This window comes from Rhinatrema bivittatum, chromosome 2 (assembly GCF_901001135.1).
Source record: "Rhinatrema bivittatum chromosome 2, aRhiBiv1.1, whole genome shotgun sequence".
Classification (NCBI taxonomy): Eukaryota; Metazoa; Chordata; class Amphibia; order Gymnophiona; family Rhinatrematidae; genus Rhinatrema; species Rhinatrema bivittatum.
Genome location: NC_042616.1, coordinates 529,559,855 through 529,584,177, shown reverse-complemented (window position 1 = coordinate 529,584,177; position 24,323 = coordinate 529,559,855). Strand labels below are relative to the sequence as shown.

Sequence of the window (24,323 nt, the reverse complement as noted above, 5' to 3'; positions counted from 1 at the left end):
TTTCACTTCTGCAGGACACTGAGCTGACGATTTCAAAGTATTATCCACTATGATGCCCAGATCTTTTTCCTGGGTGGTAGCTCCTAATATGGAACCTAACATCGTATAACTACAGCAAGGGTTATTCTTCCCTATATGCAACACTTTGCACTTGTCTACATTAAATTTCATCTGCCATTTGGATGCCCAATCTTCCAGTCTCGCAAGTCCTCCTGTAATGTATCACAATCTGCTTGTGATTTAACTACTCTGAATAATTTTGTATCATCCACAAATTTGGTAACCTCATTTGTCATATTCCTTTCTAGGTCATTTATAAATATATTGAAAAGCACTGGTCCAAGTACAGATCCCTGAGGCACGCCACTGTTTACCCTTTTCCACTGAGAAAATTTACCATTTAATCCTACTCTCTGTTTCCTGTCTTTTAACCAGTTTGTAATCCATGAAAGAACATTGCCTCCTATCCCATGACTTTTTAGTTTTCTTAGAAGCCTCTCATGAGGGACTTTGTCAAACACTTCTGAAATTCCAAATACACTACATCTACTGATTCACCTTTATCCACTTGTTTATTAACCCCTTCAAAAAAATGAAGCTGATTTTTTGGCAAGACTTCCCTTGGGTATATCCATGTTGACTGTGTTCCATTAAATCATGTCTTTCTATATGCTCTACGATTTTGATCTTTAGAATAGTTTCCACTATATTTCCCGGCACTGAAGTCAGGCTCACTGGTCTATGGGCGCAGGCCCCTCCCGATGACGTCAAGGGAACCGGGGACTGGAGAGACGTTAGCTGTAGGCTCTGGCTCACCAGGTAAAGTCTCCAATCCACGTACAACTGCCTGCTAAATCCTTTTTGAGATGTGGTTACCAAAATTGCACATAATACTTAAGGTGTGGTTGGACTTTGGAGCAAGAGGCATTATGATATTCTGTTTTATTCTCCTTTCCTAATAATTCCTAGCATTCTATTTGCTTTCTTGTCTGCTGTCAAGAAAAGGCAAGTCTTTAAATCAAGCTTTGACTTTCAAAGTACAAAATGAGTTGAGTCCAAAGTATATGACAAGGCAAATTATTAGATACCAATCAGGCTGTCCTTTATGCTCTCAAATAATGATTGTTTAGTGGTTCCAACTATGCTTCAGATTAATCATACTAGGTCCAAAATGATAAAGGGAAAGGAACAGCTCCTCTATGAGGAAAGACTAAAGAGGTTAGGCTTGTTCAGCTTGGAGAAGAGACGGCTGAGGAGGGATTTGATAGAGGTCTTTAAAATGATGAGAGGTCTAGAACAGGTAAATGTGAATCGGCTGTTTACTCTTTCGGATAATAGAAGGACTAGGAGGCAAAGCATGAAGTTAGCATGTAGCACGTTTAAAACTAATCAGAGAAAATTATTTTTCACTCAACGCAAATTAAACACTGGAATTTGTTGCCAGGGGATGTGATTAGTGTAGTTAGTGTAGCTGGGTTTAAAAAAGGTTTGGATAAGTTCTTGGAGGAGAAGACCATTACCTGCTATTAATCAAGTTGACTTTGAAAATAGCCACTGCTATACTAGTATCAGTAGCATGGTATATACGTAGGGGCAGATTTTTAATCTTAAGTGTGTGGGGTACATTTGTGCGCGCTACTCGGCGCGCACAAATGTACACCCGATTTTATAACATGTGCGCGCTGCCGCACGCATGTTATAAAATCCAGGGACGGCGAGCGCAAGGGAGTGCACACTTGTGCACCTTGCGCACGCCGATCCCTAGGGGAGGCCCGATGGCATTCCCCGTTTCCTCGGAGGCCGTTTCCTCCGAGGAAACTTTCCTTTCGCTACTCCCAACCTTCCCCTATCTAACCCACCCCCTGCCCTATCTAAATCCGCCCCCACCTTTATTGCAGGTGTAGCTTGTGTGCACCGGCCGGCTGCCGGTGCACCATCCCCCAGCATAGCCACTGTGCCGGAGGACTCGGGACTACCCCCGGCCCGCCGACACCCTGCCAGTTTTTCAAAGCCCCGGGACATATGCGTGTCCCGGGGCTTGTGCGCGCCACCAAGACTATGCAAAATAGGTTCGGCGCGCGCAGGGGTAGGTTTTAAACGCTCGTAACCCTTTGAAAATCTATCCCTTAGTTTTTGGGTACTTGCCAGGTACTTGTAGCCTGGATTGGCCACTGTATGAAACAAGATGCTGGATTTGATAGACCCTTGGTCTGACCCAGTATGGCAATTTCTTATGATCTTACTGTATATGGGCCTGGGTTTTTCATTTGAGGCATCACAAAATTGGAACAAATTCCCTGTTAAGTTGCATCAAGTGTGTGTCAAAAACATTTTTGTTCCTTGTGTCAGAAGGGTAGATAGCAAAGTAATGAGAGATTAGGTGGCCAGTACTGTTTATGGGGGTTGTTATTGTTATAATTTTAAATTGAGTTTTAAATATCTGTAATAATCACTATAATTGTATATGCTTGGGGTAACGTGGCCAGTCATGGCTTAGGAAACAGCCAAGAGGAATAAGGAGGCAGACTCTGGCTGTTTCCTTAGGTGCAAATTTATTTACAGTGCAAAACAAACAGAAAGAAAACTGCTCACTTTGTAGTACTGGGTACAAACTCAAACATAACTGGTCTTCGCATACACTAGCTTCCTTCCTGTTTCCCAAGGCCTGTCTAACCCTTCTGAGCCCCAAATCTTTATAGTATGTTGAAGGGAGCCTCCCTTCACCCAGAATCCTTTGCGGGGCTGATCCTTAAGGAGAACAAGGGTAGAAAGCTGTGGCCGGTCGCTGTAAGGTGGTTTGAGGGAGTTTCCTGTATACTCCCTCACATACCCTCCCCCTCAACTCACCCTTATTTGAGTAAGTCCCTGCCTGTACCAGGGACACCTCTCTGAATAGGAAATCCACATTACTAATTTTTAGAGATGTGAATCGGAACCAGAATCGGTTCGGATTTCAGTTCCGATTCACATCTCTACTAATTTTCCTTTCCTGCCCTATGTCATATTTTAGAGTTGAAGGGCAGTAGGACTAGAAATCATCTCATCACCCTTGCACTGGACTCAAGGAGGAGTCGATATTCAAAAGCCATTTAGATGGATAACATAATAGTGTGGCCTCATTCTCGACTGTTGAGTAATGCTTCTACCGTGGCATCAGCTTCTGGCTAATGTATGCCACAGGATGTAGGAATGTGCATGTTTCAAACTAATTTCAATTATAACCAAGAGTGAAGACATCAAGGGGGCAGCTGAGGAATGGGGAAATCCCTAATGGAATGGGCTAATCTAGCAGTACTCAAGTAAAGAAAATTATGAGGTAAGAATAATTTAACAGTTTTTCTGTTTTGGTCTTGTCTTCCTTTAGTGCCATTTTCACCACACAGTCATCAAATGGTCCAATCAATTCCGTCACAGGCTTTTTGCTTCTAACATATTTGAGAGTTTTTGTCTCTCTGGCAAGCTTCTTTTCAAATTCTCTTTTGGCCCAGCTTATGATTTACATTCAACTTGCCAGTGCTTTGCTCTTTTTAAATTCTTTTTTCCATTTGGATCCACCTTCCTGTTTTTGAAAGATGTCCTTTTTCCTTTAATAGTCTCTTTCACCTCACTGCTTAACAATACTTGCAGTCGTTTGATCTTCTGTCTGTCTTTTTTTAATGTGTGGAATACATTTAGTCTGGGCTCCTAAACTTGTATTTTTAAACAGCATCCGTACTGTAGTAATGTTGCTATCGTTCTATTTGCATAGTTTGTCATACTACCCAAATAATGTGTCAAAAATATAAGCTGTAAGGCTTTCGTCTAAAAAATACTTTTAGTTTAATTTTTGACACCATTAATTATTGCAAATACAACTTTTCTCATTACTTTTACCATGATCCCTTCCTGACCCAACTATCTAAAATTAACAACCATCTGGAATTTTGACATAATTAAATCAGAAGAAAGCAAAATACCGTCTTTTGGCAGTTATCCATAACAGAATATCTTAAACTATTTTACTCGAAGAAAACTAAGCCATTAAACGATCTGCTCTTCATAAGTAGGACAGAACCCAGTGCCCTGTTCAAAGATGGCCGCTATGTGCCTGTAGCCCTTACAGCGACAGAGGACAACGTAACCTCCCAGACGCCCGGCGTGTTAGGTCAGCGCCTTCTGCCGGAAGTCGCACGGCGCGTTCGGGGAAGAAGGCGTGGACAGCAAGCAATCCAAAGGGTGTCATTTTTCCGTTCCCGGGCGGGAAGAGTGAACCTTCCAAAACCGCCTTCCCCGCGTTACTGTCTCTTTAAATTGGTGGCCCACTCCGAGTTGCGCGTGCGTGTTTGTGTTTGGAGAATTCTCCGAGCGCACCCACCCCCCTGGCATAAAATAACAGAAAACACTTGTTTTGACTTTCTGAGAAAATTCTAGTGCCCATTCCGTTGAGATTATTGAGTCTGCGGCCGCGGGTTGCCATAGCGACCCCCACCCTCCCCGCGCATTTCCCGGAGGGGCAGCCCGGCACAGTCTAAGCACCGCGGGCGTCGGGCACAGCAGGGACGCGGCGCCGTGCGGCGGATGGAGGAAGAGGAGGCGGTAGCGGTGGTAGCGACGGCAGCGCGGCCCGAAGAGTCGGGTGACGGGACTCTGGCCACGGCGGTGAACGAGATCCGCTGCCCAGGACCCCGGCCGCTGCGGCTGCTGGAGTGGAAAGTGAGTCGCGGGGCGGCCGTGCAGATCGGCTCCGTGCTGGCCGTCTGCCTGCCGTTGGTCGCCCCGCCGGAATCCCCGGCCGCCGCCGCCTGCCGGAGGAGGGAGGAGAGCGCGGTCCCCAGGCCGCAGAGGGCCGCCGAGAAGAGGCTGAAGTCGGACCGGGCCGGTGTGGTGCTGGAGCTGTGCGCGCAGCCGGGGCAGGTCATCCCGCCGGGGTAAGAACACGGCGGGGAGGGCGGGCGGACGGGAGTTCCCGCAGGCTGAGCCCCCGGACCCAGAGCAGAGGAGGAGGGCCCCACGTGCAGCACTCCCGCGGCAGCACCTGTCGCCGCTACCCCCCTCTTCCCGCCACCGATAGTAGAGTTTTTTTTTTCTAGCGTGCTGGCTGCTTTCTGCATGTGGTAGGGGGGTGGCTGCTCTTTGCTGAGCCCTTTTCTCCCTCGGCTGTAGTGTATTAGGAAAGACTTTTGCGCGACACTCTGCCCAAAGAAACAGTGTAGCAGGTTGTTAGATAACGAGGGGCTCCCTTCCCCTCCCCAAGAAAACTGTTGACCTGTCAAAGCCGGAGCTTGCAAGGAAAATGATCGTGAAGCGTTTGCAGTAGAAGTGCTTGTAGACATGCAAGTAGATAGGGATTTGGATTTCCTCAAGGGTAACTTAAGAGCAATCTGTGAGAATGCTTTCCAGCGTGCTAATATATACTTCGGAGAGCATAACACCAGATCTGCGGCAAAGCGCAGCCTGCCCGTGAGTCTGTAGTGTGCGGAAAAGTCCCTGTCCCCTAAATTTGCTATTAGCCTGGTACTTGACCTGGATTGGTCACTGTCCTAGGCAGATATCTGAGCTCCATGGACCTATGGTCTGACACAGCATGGCACTTGTCAATTTTTTTTTCATAGACAAATTTTAAAACTTCCAGAGAGATAGCTGTGTAAGTCTGCAGTACTTAAAATGTGCCGCCAGGCAGTGGCAGGAGCAAGGAGTGTGGTGATCAAATTTGCAGATGAGGTAAACATTCAAAGTTGTTAAAACACTAGTGGATACTGAGGAACTGCAGAAAGACCTTGCCAGACTAGGGAACTGGCATCTGAGTAGCAAATGAAATCAAACGCAATATGATGTGCATAAAGAAAAATCCAAATTATAGGTACATAATACTGGATTCCATATTAAGTGTCATCACTCAGAAAAGTGTCTTGGAGAAATAACAAGTGCCATGCAGGGTCCAGCCTCCTGCCTCATAAAGTAGCCAGTCCAGCTCACAAGTATCTGGCAGATCCCTTCTAGTTGATCTGTTTCTTGCATCTCACTACCAGGGATAAGTGCTGGCTTTTCCAAATCTGTCTAGCTAATAACTGTACATGGTCTTTTCCTTCAGGAACTTATCTGATCCTCTTTTGAACCCTACTAAGTTAGTTGCCTTGACCACATCCTCTGGTATCAATTCCATAGCTTGATTGTGCATTGAGTGAAAAATATTTCCGACAATTTGTTTTAAATGTGCCTGTTGCCAGTTTCATGGAGTATCCCCTAGTCCTAGTGTTAATTGAAAGAGTAAATAAAGTTTGTGTTCAGTTTTTTATTTTATTTTTCCTGGTAATTTCAATGCTATAACATATAAAATAAAAATCAGTGGAAAAATGGCGTTTCCATGGTTTTTGTTATAGCATTGATATTCCCTGGAAAAATTAAATAAAAACTGAAAATGAAAGGCCCTACTTACAGAGAGAGAGAGACTAAACAATTTAGGTCTCTAACTTGGAAAAGAGACAGCAGAGGGGATTGAGTGATTTTTATAAAATCATGAGTGGGTTGGAGCAATTAAATAGGGAATGGTTCTTGTCCATAAGGCAGCTTTTCCATCCCCTGTATCATTTTTGTCACCCTTCTCTGTACCTTTTTTGAGATGAGGTGATCAGAACTGCACTCGGTACTCGAGATATGGTCACATTATGGATCTGTGCAAAGGCATTATGATGGTCTCAGTTTTGTTCTCTATTCATTTCCAAATAATTCCTAACATTCTATTTGCATTTTTGACCGCTGCCGCATACAGAACCAAAGATTTTAAAGTATTGTCTGTTTGAGCTAGCTATTAACTGGTAACTGAAAGAATGTAGTGATGCTCTAGTTAATAGTCATTTTGCTGTGTTTTAAAGATTGCCTTTTGTTTGTGCATCATATTATATATGTTTTAATTGTAAACTGCTCTAGGCTATGTCATGCAGCAGCATATAAATTTTAATAAAGATAAAGAAAGTTAAGGAATCGAAGGTCCTTTTCCTGGGTGGTGAAGCCTAACACGGAACTCAGCATCATGTACCTGTAGTTGAAGTTATTTTTTTATCTATGTGTATTACTTTTCTGTGTGCATGACTTTGCACTTGTCCACATTAAAATGTCCAGTCTTTCAGTCTCACAAGGTTCTTCTATAGTTCCTCACAATCTGCTGATTTAATGATTCAAAACAATTTTGTGTCATTTGCAAATTTGGTCACCTCACTACTGGTTCCTTTTTCCCCTGGGTCATCTAGCAGACCAACAGATCCCTTACTGGCTTTTTGCTTTGAATGTACTTGAAAATGTTTTATTACTTGTTTTTAAGGAATTTTTATAGCTCATCGATATAGAAGGTTGCATAAATGCCTTACAAAAAGAAATGGTACAGAAAATGTTTGGGAAAAAATGGATTAATTGCACTTTCTCAAACATCACATATCAAAACCAAACAATTAAAAATAACAAGCAAATATATTGCGCAAACAATCCCCAGAGAGAGAACTTATAAATTGAAATGCCATAAAAATAGACCGTCAAGTTATGTCAACCTACAAGGGACCAAAGGTTCATATTCTGATATTCCTGGGGCAATCATGTAAGTAAGACGTCCAAATTTGGAAGAATATAGAATAGTCTTCTAAAAAGTCAAGAGATCAGAATGCTATGCCATCTATATTAAGTCTGTAAAATAACCCATTCCAGAATGGGAGCAGAATTCTTTAACCAATTAAAAAAAAATACATTTATTTGCCACCAAAATGTTTTTGCCAGAAACATTTTGATATTTACCCACAAAGATATGTTGATCCAAGTGATTAAGTAAGTAGAATCTAGGTGAAAAAAGGATTTGTCTTTTAGTTAAATTTCCCAACTGATGAACAGCAGTTTTCCAGAAAATCTGAATTTTTGTGACAAATCCATAAACAGTGAAACAAAGTACCTTTATCAGCACATTTTAAACATGTGTAAGACCCATTTGGTGAGCCCGATACGGTGAAATTCTGACCCCTCCCCTGATTTTTGTTCTCCACATGATGTATGTAAGGGCTCCTCCCTATAGTTACCTGTATATCTAATGTTTTATGTAAGGGCTTTGCCTAAAAGTTATTGTTCATTGTGAACCGATGCGATGTGTGAACGGACATCGGTATAGAAGAAACTTTAAATAAATAAATAAATAAACAAAATTGTAATTCATGAAAATCCACATTATAGATACCTTAGCAATAGAAGTGTTACATCCTGACATATCTTTTGGTAGTAATCCTCTAAATTGCAATCTGTATTCAAGACATCTGCTAGGGCCACCTTAACATTGTGATTTCATATTAGCGAGGACTTGATAGATACTAGATATTGAAGCATTCTCTTGTTTAAACAGGTATGAAAGGGAATCAAATTCAGAAGAGGTAAATAAAAAAAGAGCTCTTATGAGGTATTGAAGCAATATAGTGGCAAATCTGTAATATATGTGGAAATCACTTTTTTTTTCTCACTTGTTTTTCTTGTAAACAAGTCTCAAAAGATTTGATAACTGTTGTATCTGGCATCACAAAATCACCACTAGCTTATAAATGGGGTAAAATTGTGCAGATGGAAAGGAGGGGTTCCTCAAAATTTGCAGTAATACTGAAGTAGAATAAGGTAAAGAATATTTATGAAAACATCTCCAGGTTTTCCTAATAGATGTGAGGATAATTCTAGGTCAAGTTTAGAGTTTTCTGCATGCAAGACATATTTCAAATTGAGAGGCAATAGTTTTGCCCCCCCCACCTCTCTGAACCTGAATATTTCTGTTGATCTGATAACCATTTTCCTAAGGAACAAATTAAATGGGTCATATTGTAGAATTACAAATTTGCAAAGTTTAAAGTACCCTCCTTGTTAGGTAACATTTAATCTTTTAATGTTTAATCTAGGCCTTTTCTTATGCAAATCTAGAGCATGTTTGATAGAGAAGCCTGAGATCTTTCTTTGAGAAGAATCAGAAGCATCTGTAATACAAGTAATTTGGGAAATAGCATCGTGTTTAAGGCTATTGTACCTAAGATGGACAGAGGGAAAGGTATCCCATTTTCCAAATCATGTGAAAATTGTTTTCATAACTGGTAGGACACCAGCAACTTCAGAATCCAGACATCCAAATGCTTGATCTTATTTCCTACCTATTTAAGTGGAAAATTCACCCAGTTAAAGGCCGTCTCCTTTGGCATCTAAAGATTCAAATATATCCTGTTTTGGAATATAAATCAAACCTGAAAATTGACCATATAACTTCAACAATTGCAACACCACTGGAAGAAGCTGTTTGGCCTCAGATAATAACAAAATGTCATCAGCAAATATTAAAAGTTTAATGTTTTCTTTCCCAACAATTATACCCTTTATTCATTTTTCAGTCATCAGTTTAAGAATCGGAGGTTCTAATGATAAAATAAGCAAGAGATGCCTTGTCTAGTACCCCTTTGCAGTGGGAACTCAACTGATAAACATCCATTGACATTAGAATGAAAACTTTGAATAAAATATATAATTTCACCTTGAAAAACCCCATTTTATGCAAAGTAATAAAAAAAAATGGGTGACCAAGAAACCCTGTCAAAGGCCTTGTCTTATTACTTGTTTTTTTTTTTTTATCTCCGTGACAAGCTTCTTTTCAAATTCTCTTGTTCTGCCTAATTACCTTTTATATCTAACTTGTTAGTGCTTATGCTCTTCCCTGTTTTCCTCATTTGGATCTGCTTTCCATTTTTTGAATGATGCTTTGGTTGTCTTTCACCTCACTATTAAACCATGCTGGGAGTCCTTTGATTTTCCTTTAACCCTTTTTAATGCATGGAATATGTTTCCTTTGGTCCTTGATGATGGTAACTTTAAATAATGCCCACACCTTCTGCCAATTTGTAACTTTGTGAATTGCTCCTTTTGAGTTTTTCTCCTAACAAATTTCCTAATTTTATCATGTCTCCCTTTTTTATAGTTACAAAGAAAAACCAGTGCAGTATCATCTATTTGCCCACCGGTGATTGTGCCAAGCTTAATTACATTATCAGCACTGTTGCCAAGTGAATCCAGCACCTTTATCTCTTGAACTACATCCTGCATTCCACCCAGAGCTAGATCTAATATAGATGCCCCCTCTGGTTGCTCCATGACCAACTGCTGCATGAAGCAGTCATTGATGGCATCTATTAATTTTACCTCCCTTGGATGTACTGATTTAATATTTACCCAATAATACTCAAGTAATTAAAGTCTCTGATTATTGTTGCCTATTTTACTATCCAGTTTACTCTCTGTTAATATTTTAAAGTCTGTTTCCTCATCCTGGCTAGGCAGGCGGTAATAATCTCCACTACTATACTCTTCCCTTTTATCCTTGGAATTTCTATCCATAAGAATTTCAGAGTGCAGTTTGTTTACTATAAAACTTTTATCCTGCTTGACTCTAATGCCGTTTTTAACATATAGTACCACTCCACCACCAATTTTATCTGCCCTGTCATGTCGATATAATTTGTATCCTGATATGTGTCCCATTGGTTATCCTCTCACCAAGTCTCCAATGCCTATTATATCTGCATCTTCCTTTAGCGCCAAATATTCTATGAAGTCTCTTTTTTTTTCCCAACTTCTTTCATTCGCATATAGACATTTTAAAGTAGGTTTATTTTGTATTTCTATTTTTATATGTACCAACAACTGTTTTTAATCAGATACAGGTAGTTTGGAATCACTTTTATCCATGTGCTCTGTATTTAAATACATCTGGACTCATTTAGCTTTTACAGCCACCATTTGGGACATTCTAACTTACTTGTTTTGCCAGTATCCTCTGAAGATAACTCTTCTGAACCATGCATTGCTGTGTAACTGTCGGCTGCCCCCCTCCCCATGTTCTAATTTAAAAACTGCTCTATTTCTTTTTTAAAAGTTAGCAGCAGCAACCTGTTTCCATCTCTGCATTTTAATTTGTTGTACTGATAAAGACTTAAAAGCAGATTAAGGAGTGGGTATGTCTTAATGAAAAGGTTGTTTACATTTGACCAGGTTTTTAAAACTTAGGTGTGTGAGGTGTGTGATTTTTTTTTTGTCTACAGTCTTTAAATCTTTTTACTAGGTGACTATTGTTAATGAAAGCCCAGCAAAAGGACTAAAATCAGGGTTAATTAGTCTAAATAACTAATTTGTGTCTACACCGTGGAATTCACCTTTAGACAAGTTGGAGACCAATTATCTGGCATGTAGGAAGAAAGTAAACGCATGGATCTACTCAAGAGCACAATAGGGTTTGTAGTCTAGTCGGGTTTTTGTTTTTTATTTGACTATATTGTGCTGATTTTTATATTGTTTTATGATGCTGTGATCCTCTTGGATCAATTTTCTGCATGTGTAGTATACCGATGCTTGAAAATAAATACATTTTGAAGATGTTCCTCCTTAGTGGGTGTAATAAGCTGTATATCAAAACTTGTGACTGGGTTAGGTGGGAGGGTAGGCATCAAAGCAGCGATTAGTTGCCCAGGAGCCAGTAATCTTACCTTCTTAGGTCATGTAAGTGACCTTTGCAAATGTCAATTCCAACACTGGCAAACCCTAACTTTTATTAGCTCACAGAGTCTAACGCTGGCTTAAAAATGGCACACAATATAAATGGCTTAGTTTAACGCCCCCTCTCCCCCCAAGACATTTTCTTCTCAAGATTTAAGCACTCTTTCCCAGCAAGTATATCTTACCATCAGCAGATGAAGGTTCCTCTGTCAGCACTCTTGCACTCCAGTGTGTGGTGGCAGTCAGAAAAGGAAAAAAAAAAAGTTAGTAATTATTTGTTAAAGAATGGAGAATAAAATTGGAATATATCATAATGTCTCCAAATCGATCCAAGGTGCACTCACAACTTGAGTATTGTGTGCAGTTTTGGTTGTCCCATCTTAAAAAAAAAAAAAAAAGCAGAACAAGAAAAGGTACAGAGAAGAAAACAAAAAATGATAAAGGGGATGGAACAGCTTCCTTATGAAGAAAGAGACAGCAGGTTAGGATCTTCAGCTTAGAGAAGAGACTGAGAAGGGAATATGATACAGGTAAAGAAAATCCTTATTTATCTGTTCCATCCGACTCAGGAATATTTATTTACTCTCTTCCATTGTGTTAAGATTAGGGGATACTCCATGAAGTTCTATGAAACTAACAAGTAGCAGGTTTAAAATAAATTGGAGAAAGTAATTTTTCACTACATGCATATTTATTTATATTATTTTATAGACTGATATTCTCTCTCTCTTTATATATATAATCACTGATACTGTTTTACAACAAATAAATAAAGTAAAAAGGGTACTTAATAAAATCAGAGAAAATGCAAGAGGATAAGTTTGAAACATTAGAGAATCAGTTTAGGAAATTTAATCTTTGGATGTTAAATTTCCCTAAGATACATTTAGCCTCCCCAACTGATCTATTTAAAAGTTATTTGAAAAACATATTAAAATATTCAGAGCTAGCTATTCCTATATTGTCAAGGATCTATTATCTACTGCAACCTCAGAATTTAGATAGTAATCAAAAGCAAGAGAATCCGGTTGAAGCAGATCTTAATCTTACTGATTTTTTTTTTTTTTTTTTTTTTTAGAAAAATCATACGAGATGAATATAGAGTCAAGGGCAACCTTGATCAATTTTCTTCTTTGCTTGAACGTGATTCTGTACTGAGGTTATATTTCAGATATCAAAATCAAGATTTTTATGGCCAACGCATCAGGATCTTCCCTGTTATAGCACATACTACTCAATTAAGAGAAAGGAAATTTATATCCATGATAGCTGAAGTACTAGAAAGAGGGGCAAATTTTTTCTTAAGATACCCGTATAGGTGTCATATTAGTTACCAAGATTCGAGAGATGTTTTTAATCAACCAGAACAATTGCCTATATATATCTTGATTCACACTCCTAGATTCTACACAGAGCTGGAAAGAAAATTTGTTTGATGAAGGTGTTAGACAATTGTAATAGAATATGATTATTCCTTATTACTGCTTAGTTTAGTTAATAACCAATCATCTCAGATTTCCTTACATTTCTTAATGGATGTATACATATAATGTTGATGAGTTAGCTCTATATAGAATTGTAAATTAGATATTTACCAATATACATCTGTATAATTATAATTGTAATTCATATATATATAAATGCAAATAAAAATAAAAGTAAAAAGGGTACAAACATAAAATTTAACATTTACATCAATTAAAATGACCAAAACATAATCATCATGCATTACGGTAGATAAATAATAAAACATAATTAGAAAATTAAAATCAAATTAAAATGAGATAAAAAGACTAAAATCTAAATGAAAAATAAAATAGACAAACTGGAATTTGTTGCTGGAGGATGTGGTCAAGACCTGGGTTTAAAAGGTGTTTGTACTTCAGGAACTTGTCCAATGTTCATAAATCATTATTAGTCAGGTAGACCTGGGAAAGCTACTGATTATCTCTGGGGAATGACTCTATTGGTTACCTCCTAGTGACCTGGATTAGTCTGTTGCAGACAGGATGCTGTGCTTGATGGACATGTGGTTTGGCTCAAAATGACAAATCTTAGAAGAGAGAATTAGATGTCAAACTAGTCAAGCAATGTATTTTTAGTCCAATAAACAAGTGTTGCCATATATATATATATATATATACCGTATTTTTCGCTCCATAAGACGCACTTTTTTTCCCCCAAAGGTGGGGGGGAAATGTATGTGCGTCTTATGGAGCGAATATAAAAAAAAAAACAAACAAAAATCTAACAAACCCCCCCCCCCCCCCCCGACTCCCCCAAGACCTGCCGACTTAATTTCCTACAACCCCCCACCCTCCTGACCCCCCCCCCAAGACCTGACAAATTAATTTCCTGCAACCCCCCACCCTCCTGACCCCCCAAGACCTGCCAAACGTCCCTGGTGGTCCAGCGGGGGTCCGGGAACGATCTCCTGGGTGTGGGCCGTCGGCTGCCAGTAAACAAAATGGCGCCGACGGCCCTATGCCCTCAACATGTCACTGAGACAGACCGCTGCTATTGGTCAGTCTCAGTGACATAGTGAGGGCATAGGGCCGTCGGCGCCATTTTGTTTACTGGCAGCCGACGGCCCTATGCCCACACTATGTCACTGAGACCGACCGCTGCTATTGGTCGGTCTCAGTGACATAGTGAGGGCATAGGGCCGTCGGCTGCCAGTAAACAAAATGGCGCCGACGGCCCTATGCCCTCACTATGTCACTGAGACCGACCAATAGCAGCGGTCGGTCTCAGTGACATAGTGAGGGCATAGGGCCGTCGGCGCCATTTTGTTTACTGGCAGCCGACGGCTCACGCTCAGGAGATCGTTCCCGGACTGCTCCTGGACCCCCGCTGGACCACCAGGGACGTTTGGCAGGTCTTGGGGGGGTCAGGAGGGTGGGGGGTTGCAGGAAATTAATTCGGCAGGTCTTGGGGGGGTCAGGAGGGTGGGGGGTTGCAGGAAATTAATTCGGCAGGACTTGGGGGGTCAGGGGGGTGGAGGTTGTTAATTTAAAGGGTTGGGATGGGGGGGGGGGGGTTTGGGGGTTCCCAGAGAAAGAAAAGTTTTCTGATCTGAGGAGTGGACCGAAATGGCCCTCCCCAGACCCGAAAACAAAATGGGGAGAAAAAAAAAACCTATGCACTCCCCTAATTTGCTCCATAAGACGCCCAGACGCAGAGCCGGTTTAGCACAAATTTTTTTTTTTTTAATTTTCCCCCTCTGAATCCTAGGTGCGTCTTATGGTCAGGTGCGTCTTATGGAGCGAAAAATACGGTATATATCTTTTTTGTTTTTATTTAACCTTTTTTCCTTTGTAAATCTTACGTTAAGGAGTGGCATGGTAATCTAATGCAGTGGTCCCCAACCCTGTCCTGGGGGCCTACCAGCCAGTCGGGTTTTCAGGATATCCACAATGAATATGCATGAGAGAAAATGTGCATGTTATGGAGGCAGTGCATGCAGATTTTGTGTCATGCATATTCATTGTGGATATCTTGAAAACCCGACTGGCTGGTGGGCCCCCAGGACAGGGTTGGGGACCACTGATCTAATGCAGTGGTTCTCAACCGGTGTGTTGCCACACTTCTTTTCCCCCACTGACCCAGCTGCTCCCCCTACTGAGCAAAATAGGTCCTCCACCCGGGCTTAAAATGCTGATAGCCTGGGCAGAACACGGCAGGTCAGTTGGAGTCAGCAGCACCGGCATGCTCTCTTCTACCCGCCTGCTCCCCCCATGGCCCGGAAGAGGAAGTGGTGAGCAGCGGGTGTGTGTGCGGGAAGAAGAGACCATGCTAGTTCAGGCAGCGTTGGCCCGAAGAAAAGAAGAGAGGCGCTGCCTGAGGAATGAGCTGCACGGCTCGGACAAAAACAAAGAACGTCGTCAACCCCCGTGGCCGATGGGACTCCTTTCTCCGTGAGGGCTGAAAATGACGTAGGTTGCTGCTGCCTTTAGGGTTAGAAGTGGAGGAGGCTGCTGCTAGTTCGTGGGATGGGGGTGGAGTGAGTGAATGAGCAAGCATGTGTGTTTGAGATCCTGTGTGAGTGAGAGAGCATGTATGTGAATGATTGAGAACCTGTACATGTGAAAGAGAGTATGCGTGTGATTGAGAGCTGGTTTAGGTGAGGGAGCATGTGAGTATGTGATTGAGAGCCTTTGTGTAAATGAGAGAAAGAGAGAGAGCATGTTTGTAAGCATGTGAATGAGTCTGTGTGTGAGAGAAAAAGACAGCATGTATGTGTGAGATTGAAAGCCTGTGTGTGTAAGCCTGAAAAGATAGACAGCATGTGTGTAAAAGTGTAAGAGCCTATATAAGTGAGAGAAAAAAAGCACGTGTATATGTGAACGATTGAGAGCCAGTGTGAGAGAGAGAGAGGAGAAAGTTGCAAGCAAACCATCCCTCCTCCTGCTAATTCAAAACAATCTCAGGCCACCTGGATATCAAACGTTCCCAGGTTTGCAGAGCAAACATTTTTTGTATTCTTATTATTTTTCATTACTGGGTCTTTGTTTCTGCTATTTTGAAATATTTTATTGGTATCTAGAAATTTTTGATATGAGTTTTTAATTATTGGATATTCCATTCATCAGCTGTTTTGAAATAATCTGTTCTTTTTGTTAGTATGGTTTTACTGCTACTGATTTTATATTTCTTGATTTGTTTTATAAGGATGGGTGATGTTTCTTTTTTTCCTTTGCACTGCATACAGAGACTCTGGCTTGTTGCGGTTTCCAATTCAGTTTTTGTCTGCGTGCTTCTAGTTATGCGTTTTGGTCTCTTTATTCTTTGTTAGATGAGGGTCAGCACATGTTGTTCAGGTGAGGTTTTCTGCTGGCGTGTAGTTTCTGTGTAGGGCTCTATAGCAGCCTGACTTGGTCCGTTTTCCTAATAGGAGATGTATTGGTGTCTTAAGGCCTGGTATAATATTTTCAGTGTTGCCTTTTCGTAGGTAAGGTGGTTACTGTTAAGTGCTGGAAATTGGTGCTGTTTTGGTGTGGGATGTTTACTGTTTATGCAGTTTCTGTTCAGACAGAATACATTTCTTTTCCTTGTGTCATTCTTAACAATAAAAATAATACTGGGCCTTTATTTTTTATTTCCGCTGTGAATTGTAATGAGCAGGGTGTCACACGTGAGCGTGGTCTGTCAGGTGTGTCACGATGGGGAAAAAGGTTGAGAACCACTGATCTAATGGTTAGAGAGCAGTGGGCTGAAAATTAGGGAAGCCCAGATTCAAATTCTGCTTCTCTCGGTGACACTGCTTGTGACCTTGGCAAGTCATTTTTCCCTTCGTCTCCTCAGGTAGAAACTTAGGCCCGATATAATAAAGTGTACTTGGCTGTGCTAGCATATAGTTATATGCACATTTTAGTGCATACATCTTTACTCTCAATCTAATGAGTTGAGCGCGCACAAATTTACATACAAATGAGTAAAACTGTGCGAAACAATTAGTGCTCCTCTATGCAGATCCTATGTTAAATCAAGGCATTGGCTATTATTTTCCAATGCAGAGAGGTTCATAGGCTTAACTCTTGTTTTCTTAATGCTGGAAATTTAACTCCTGAAGCTAGTGTTCCTCTATGGGGCTGAACCTAGAGTTCATGATGCAAGGGGTGCCCTGTGCATGGAGGCAGGGCAGTACACATTCAGCATGTTCTGCACCTGCCTCTACATGCACTGACCTAAATGTGTGAGCAAAGACCTGTCAATATGCAAAGAGGCACGCAAGACAGATGAACATCACCTGCACGCAATTGCCTTTTATATTCAGGGGTGGGGGAGGGTGGTGATGATGTGGAGTGAGATTATCCACAGTTGAGTTTGGGGGGGGGGGGGGGTTAGTGGAGATTGGCTCTAACTGATGCTAATGCAATTAGCTGAATTCTGATTATGCACAATATTTGCTTATGCTGGTTCTCCCTTATATGCAAACACATTCATGCAGTTTTGATAGCAGAAGGTTTGGTCTTTCTGATTTGGCAATGATTGCTGTATCATCATATCCCTAGTGAGATCTGGTGCCAAAACTTTAACCCCTCATATTGTATAGTGTCTCAGTATCTGCCAAAAGACCAAGAAGACTGTCTTCTACTCATGGCACAGATGCTCCTCTTGGATCCTAGCCACAAAGAGACAGGGAGCAATAATCCAATTTATTTAATATGAAGAAAATTCAGAGTATGTTGATTACATTGTAGATTTTATTTAAAACAAAATAAATTTTATCAATAAGTATACATTTTTAAAAAGCAATGGTAATTTAACACAAAAAGTAGTTCTACTGAATAGCAAACCTTAAACTCAGAAAAAATGTAAAAAAAATGGATTGTTTTATATATTACATAAACTTTTTCTATTTTAAATATAACTTAGGCTATTTACTGAAATACATTAATGCATTAACGTGCGTTGCTGCAGTGATGTTTTCATACGTATTAAGAGTTTAATGTGTTTTTTAATGGTAAGGAATGCATTTACGTTTCATTAATAAACCCCCCGTAATAATGCACAAAATTTTCATTGAGCTACATTGCTTGCAAAGCAGCTCATTAATATTTAAATATTTTCCACAAGTTGTGTTCAGTCATTCAATCTTTAATCCAAGAGCGTTATCTACACTTCAAGAGTTGTGGTTAACAAAACACCTAGTTTCCTGGGGCAGAAATGTTAAGGTTCTGTGGTAGATGTGCATGATTTTGCATAAAGATTCACATATCTGATTATGCAGAAAAGCACTGAATTCAAATTTTTATTGAAGAGTATACAACTTATAAACTATGTACAAATATATAATTTACTAAGTACATAAATCAAGTAAAGAATATGTTGCAAACTTTTAACTATGAATGTCCTTTTTATTTTGAATTGAAATATAGTGCAGGTATCCTTTTTATAGTTTCTTAATAGTCCTCATCTTTCCAAATATATGATCTTATGTATGCTGAAAATGCCCTCAGCATCCGCAGGTTGTCAGACTGTTAATTATACAGAAAACTGAGTGCATATTGGGCAAATGGTAACGGACCCAAAAAAGATTGAATTAGCACAAGTTTGAAACTTGTTAGCAGCAGAAGTGGCATTCATTGAAGCTGCTATGAATTGAAATTAATACCCTCCTGCCATCTGAAGGACACCAGCAGTTGCAGACTTCCAGAATGCCTCCAGGTCTTTGTAGCTGGTTTATGGTTGACTACATAGGCAAGTGCAAGAAACTTTGTTAAAAATGGCCCTTTGGAAAAATTTCTTCACTCCATTCAGGAATTATATCAAAATCGGAGGTTTGATCTGAGATCTTTGAGGCACCAAACATTTCTGACAGCATTCTCTGTCTGCTGCCTTCCTATTCCCTTTAGGCTGGATTAGGGAGCAGAATGCTTCTCTTTTCTTCAAACTTCTTCCTGTTCCATGCTGGCTGCTTGTGAGGGGAGGGGTTGGTGCATGAAACAGAGAGCTGAGACTGAAAGTAGGTACCCTGTTGCTTTCTTCAGATGATTGCATTAAGAGGTGGGGAACTGCAGGGTTTTTGTCAAGCTGTGAATTATGTAGCAACAGGTTGATTGTGTGGGTTCTCCTATGGTTAGACTATTGATGTTCTCAAAAATACTTTAGTGTGCTGGTGATGTCTTGGCCCCAATTTATCCCTTCTCTGACCCCAACATGCCCCACTCTTTTTATAAAGAGCTATTCCTGTTTCAGCCTCCCCTTCCATTGGAAGGGTTTCAGGAGAGAGTACCTCTACTCCTGGCTGGAGACTTCTCTTTCAGTGGAGTGCACCCCTCACTCCCCTAAGAGGTAGCAAAAGGTTCTTAGTCCTGATTCCCCTCCCTCTCTGAGGTGTCAGATGGTGTCTCTAGCTGACCTAATAATCTCCTTTCCTCCATAGAAGTAGAATATTTGGTGACTTTACTAAAAGACAAAGGTGTACCAGATGCTGATGTGGCTTGATTATTCCATTTTCCTGTTGATAGCAGGGCTGAATTAGCCATGCTCTCATAGGAACTGTCAATCAGGCCAAGGAGGCAGAACCTCAAAGTGATGTCAGAGCTTTGCTCTGAGGCTGTGCGTGAGTTCCCACGCTGGAATAGACTCTCCTCAGTCTGTTTTTCCGTGCGCAGGATCGCACGTGGAGCTTCAGACCTCCTTAGCATCACCTTCTCCCTGAGAGAAAAAACCTTGAAAAAAGTACAAAAATGAAAGAACACGGTAAGAAGGAAGGGGGACGACCTTCGGGCTTCAAGCCGCTCTCGAAGAAACGAAAGTTGTCCAAGGTGACCCGTGCGCCTCGTCACCGCCGCCAGACTCCGACATTCTCCGGGCGGCAGTGCTGATGAGCCGTCCCACTGCACCGCCTCACCCTACAATGCTTCCTCAAACAAAGGAAGCTTTCCTTATCCTCTCCATGGCTTTATTGGGCTTTTTTGAAGTCATGAAGACTTCCTTCCAAATGCCAGCATCCTCACCGAGCAGTGGTGGGCAGTCTCTGCAACCATCTATCCACCGGTCGCCCACACGGTCCAGATCGCCGCCTCCACCGGCACCGCTATCACCTGATCCCATCCCACGGCCGGTCTCTCCAATGTTCCCAATTACATCTCCGGACTCCTCCACTGGATACCCTTCCAACCTGGGTGAGGAACCTGCAGAACCTTATTTCCCACTGGAGGACTTAACTTATCCTAAATTTTTGGATAAGATGAGCAAGGCACTCAACATCCAGATCCAGAAGGTGGCAGACCAGAGAGCAGATACCCTTGGCCTACTGAAAATCTTCGATCTGCCAGCGGAGCCAACCTCCTTACCAGTGCACGCAGTGCTTAACACTGTTCTGGACAAATCCTGGGAGACCCCCTTCACTCTCCCTGCGGTCTCTCGAAAAACAGACATAAAAAATAAAATGTAGCCATCGCCTTATACTCCACCTCAATTACCTCATGCTTCCATCGTCGTGGAGTTCGCTATGGCTAAAGCCAAAAAATCCAAACTTCACTCAGCAGCGCCCCCAGATAGAGACCTTTGCTCCTTAGATGACTTTGTGAGGCGAGCCTTCCATTCGTCTATGCTGGCAGCGAGAATCAACCACCATCAATTTTACATTGTTCAGTATATCTATGATTTAATTCAATGGGTTAAGGATATCTCCCAACTCCTGGAACACATTTACACTGACCTCATCAGGGACATGGAGGAAGCCATCCGTCATCTGTTAAGAACTGTTTATGAAGGTTTCGAGACCTCCTCACGTACTTCTGCCGTGGCGATTGCAGCACGGTGGGTAGCCTGGCTTCGAGCAAGTTCCATCAGAGATGATGTACATGATAAATTGGCTAACTTACCCTGTAAGGGAGACAATTTGTTTGGTACCCGGTTTCAGGAGACCTTAGCTCAACTCAAGGAACAGTTGGATGCTGTTAAATCTCTCACCACGCAGCAATCTTACTCTTCATCACGCAGGTATTATGTCCCTCCCAGGAGACAACCTTTCCAAAGAAGAGCATATAGACTGCACATGGCGTATCTTCCTATGCCATACCAACCCCAGACTCGCCCACAAAACCAGTCTATTCAGAATAGAAGGGGGCGTTCCCGATCACAACGCCCCCAAGCTCAACAACTGGCCACTTCCAATAAGCCTGCTCAGTCTTTTTAATAACAGCTAAGCCGCTATCAGAAAAGGTATCAGCGGGGGGCATACAGGCTTACATCCAGCAATGGGAGAACATCACAACGGATCAGTGGGTGCTGGAGATCATTCGTCTTGGTTACCGGATTCCCTTCACCTCCCTACCACCTCTCCCGCATTTAACATCCAGAGGGACCACGTCCAACCCTACCCTGTTGGAGAAGGAAGTGATTGCCTTACTGCAACAAAATGCAATTCAACGCCTCCCTCCCTCCCAACAGAATACGGGGTTCTACTCCCCTTACTTCCTCACACCCAAGAAGTCAGGGGACATCCGTCCTATATTGGACCTCCGAGACCTCAACAAATTCATAGTCAAGGAAAAGTTCAAGATGAACCAAAATCCATCTTACCTCTGATCCAACCCAATGCTTCGATGTGCTCCATAGAACTCAAGGATGCATACACTCATATCCCAATGCATCCCTCCTCCTGGCAATACCTCTCTTTCCAAGTCAACAGCCAACACTTCCAATACAAGGTACTTCCATTTGGTCTCTGGACAGCACCTCGGGTGTTCACCAAGTGCATGGAAGTGGTGGTGGCGTTCCTTAGACAACAGGGAATAATCATTTTTCCCTATCTTGACTATTGGCTGATTGTGGCTTCAACCCCAACCACGCTCCATCAACATTTTCACAACTCAATGACTTACCTCAATCAATTGGGACTAGTAATCAATTAACAGAAATCCCACATACAGCCTACCCAATGACTCTAATTCATAGGAGCCTGTCTAGACACTATCAAACACAGTTTTTCTGCCACAAGACAGGAAGTCCACCATGCGTCAACTATTCCGACATCTGAAAATCACCACATCGCTATCCGCCCGCCAGGTGTTAACCGTCCTGGGGCATATGGCGGTATCGATCCACGCAGTGTCCAACACACGTCTCCATATGTGGCATATCCAGTGGGATCTCAAAAGACAATGGAAACAACATTCACAGCCGTTGACATGCAGAATACTCTTAACAGCCACCATGATCCAAGAGCTGGATTGGTGGTTTCAACGTTCAACTCTCACCAAAGGAGCACCGTTCGTCCAGCTACCTCACATTGCAGTACTCACCACGGATGCCTCCCGCAAGGGATGGGGAGCGCATCTCAACCAACTTCAGACTTAAGGTCTCTGGACCAAACAGGAGCAGTCATATCAAATCAACTTCCTGGAATTACGGGCGATACGTTACGCCCTACGAACCTTCGTTTCCCACCTCCAAGGCCACCGAGTCATGGTATACACGGACAATCAAGTGGCTATGTTCTACATCAACAAACGAGGGATCGGGCTCATGGCTCCTGTGCAAGGAAGCCCTCACCATCTTACTATGGGCCAACAGTCATTCAATTCAGTTGCAGGCAACATACTTACCAGGCATTGTCAATACTCAAGCAGGCAGGTTGAGTCGGGTGTTCCACCCACACGAATGGTCTCTCCATCATGAGGTAGTGGAGATCATTTTCCAAAAATGGGGATTGCCATCGATAGACCTCTTTGCCACTGAATCCAACCGGAAGGTGACTCGCTTCTGCTCCGTATGGTCTAGTCTACACAGGGACGCCCAGGATGCCTTTCTCATACTCTGGACAGAATCACTAATGTATGCGTTTCCACCGATTCCGTTCATCACACGTACTCTACAAAAGTGCATGCAGGACGGGGCTCAACTGATTCTCTTGGCACCCACCTGGCCTTGACAACCACAGTACACACACCTACTGTAGTTATCCACGGATGCACCGCTACGGCTACCGCAGCGAGAAGACCTCCTGTCTCGGGAGCAAGGAACACTCCTCCACCCGCTCCACTCATCACTATATCTAACAGCTTGGAGGTTAAACGGATCTTTTTATTTGAGCAAGGGTTTTCCATCACAGTCCAGGACATAATGTTAGAATCCCGGAAACCATCCACGAGACGCAGTTATCAATTCAAATGGAAGAGGTATGCAACATGGTGCGGATCCAAGGGTATACACCCACCTACCTCTGCACCAGACAAGTTATTAGACTATCTACTCACTTTGTATACTGCAGGTTTTGCCACGGCCTCGGTCAGAGTTCACCTCAGTGCCATTGCTGACTTCCACAGACTTCATGAAGGCCAACCAATTTCACTGCACCCATCAGCTTCTCGATTTATTCGGTGACTAGTCCATCTTCGACCTCCAGTACCCTGGAATCTCAACTGGTTCTGGAGCAACTAATGTTAACCACCATTTGAACCAATGGACTCTGCACATATCAAATTCCTTACCTGGAAAGTAGTATTCCTAACAGCGATTACTTCGGCTTGACAGATGAGCGAATTACAGGCATTAGTACACTATAGCCCGTACCTCCAATTTTATCACCATAAAGTTCTCCTACGCACTCATCCAACCTTTCTACTGAAAGTAATCTCCCAATTCCACCTCAACCAGTCCATTGAACTTCCGACGTTTTGTCCAAAACCACATCGCAGCGAACGGGAAAAACTACTGCATACCTTAGACTGCAAAAGGGCATTGGCTTACTATAAGCAAAAAACCCAGTTGCAGACCAGAATGCCACAGCTCTTTGTCTCCTTTAACCCCAATGCTCCAGGTCTTCCAGTAGCCAATCGCACCATTTCTTTTTTTTGGTATTAACGGTTTTATTGGTGATAACAATATTACAATGTAAATAAACAGTATACCAAGAGTAGTCCATCCGATCATGCAATGTGAGCAGGTCCCACCGGGTATGTAGGACAGGTATCCGAAACCCTTCATACCCTCGCACTGATAGGTGTCGACGGTTACCTCATAGCAGAGTGTCATTACACCAAATCTACCATTACGAAGTCCAGAACAACATCTATATCAGGCTCCTACTTGTCCCAAGCTTCACGCCACCAAGTATGGGTCCCAGCAGACCAGGGTTTCTCTGCTGTCAACTTGTTCATTGTGCACACTTGGTCCAGTTGGCAGAGGATAGTGGCGAAAGTTGGACCCTCCTTGGATTTCCATGTCCTTGCTATTTCTAACCTAGTTGCAATACACATTTGAATACAAAAAGGATGCATAGAAGAAGAAGATCCCTCCCTGCCCATCAGAGTGTAAGAAAGCACTTTCAATAGATAAAGTTA

The 24,323-nt window shown here is 42.1% G+C and overlaps 1 protein-coding gene across 8 annotated transcripts in view; it reads left to right on the top strand.

The window, feature by feature from the left end:
- Positions 1 to 4,159: 4,159 nt before the first annotated feature.
- CTDP1 (CTD phosphatase subunit 1) overlaps positions 4,160 to 24,323 on the top strand; it is a 531,182-nt gene continuing 511,018 nt past the window's right edge. For 3 of the 8 annotated variants that reach the window (XM_029590827.1, XM_029590822.1, XM_029590826.1), the window contains exon 1: positions 4,163 to 4,907. In XM_029590827.1, coding sequence (XP_029446687.1) covers positions 4,558 to 4,907 — 350 coding nt within the window. In that variant the 5' untranslated portion in view covers positions 4,163 to 4,557. Of the gene's footprint in view, positions 4,908 to 24,323 lie in introns of all 8 variants that reach the window. The other 5 variants (XM_029590823.1, XM_029590824.1, XM_029590821.1 and 2 more) reach the window with 4 other exon arrangements.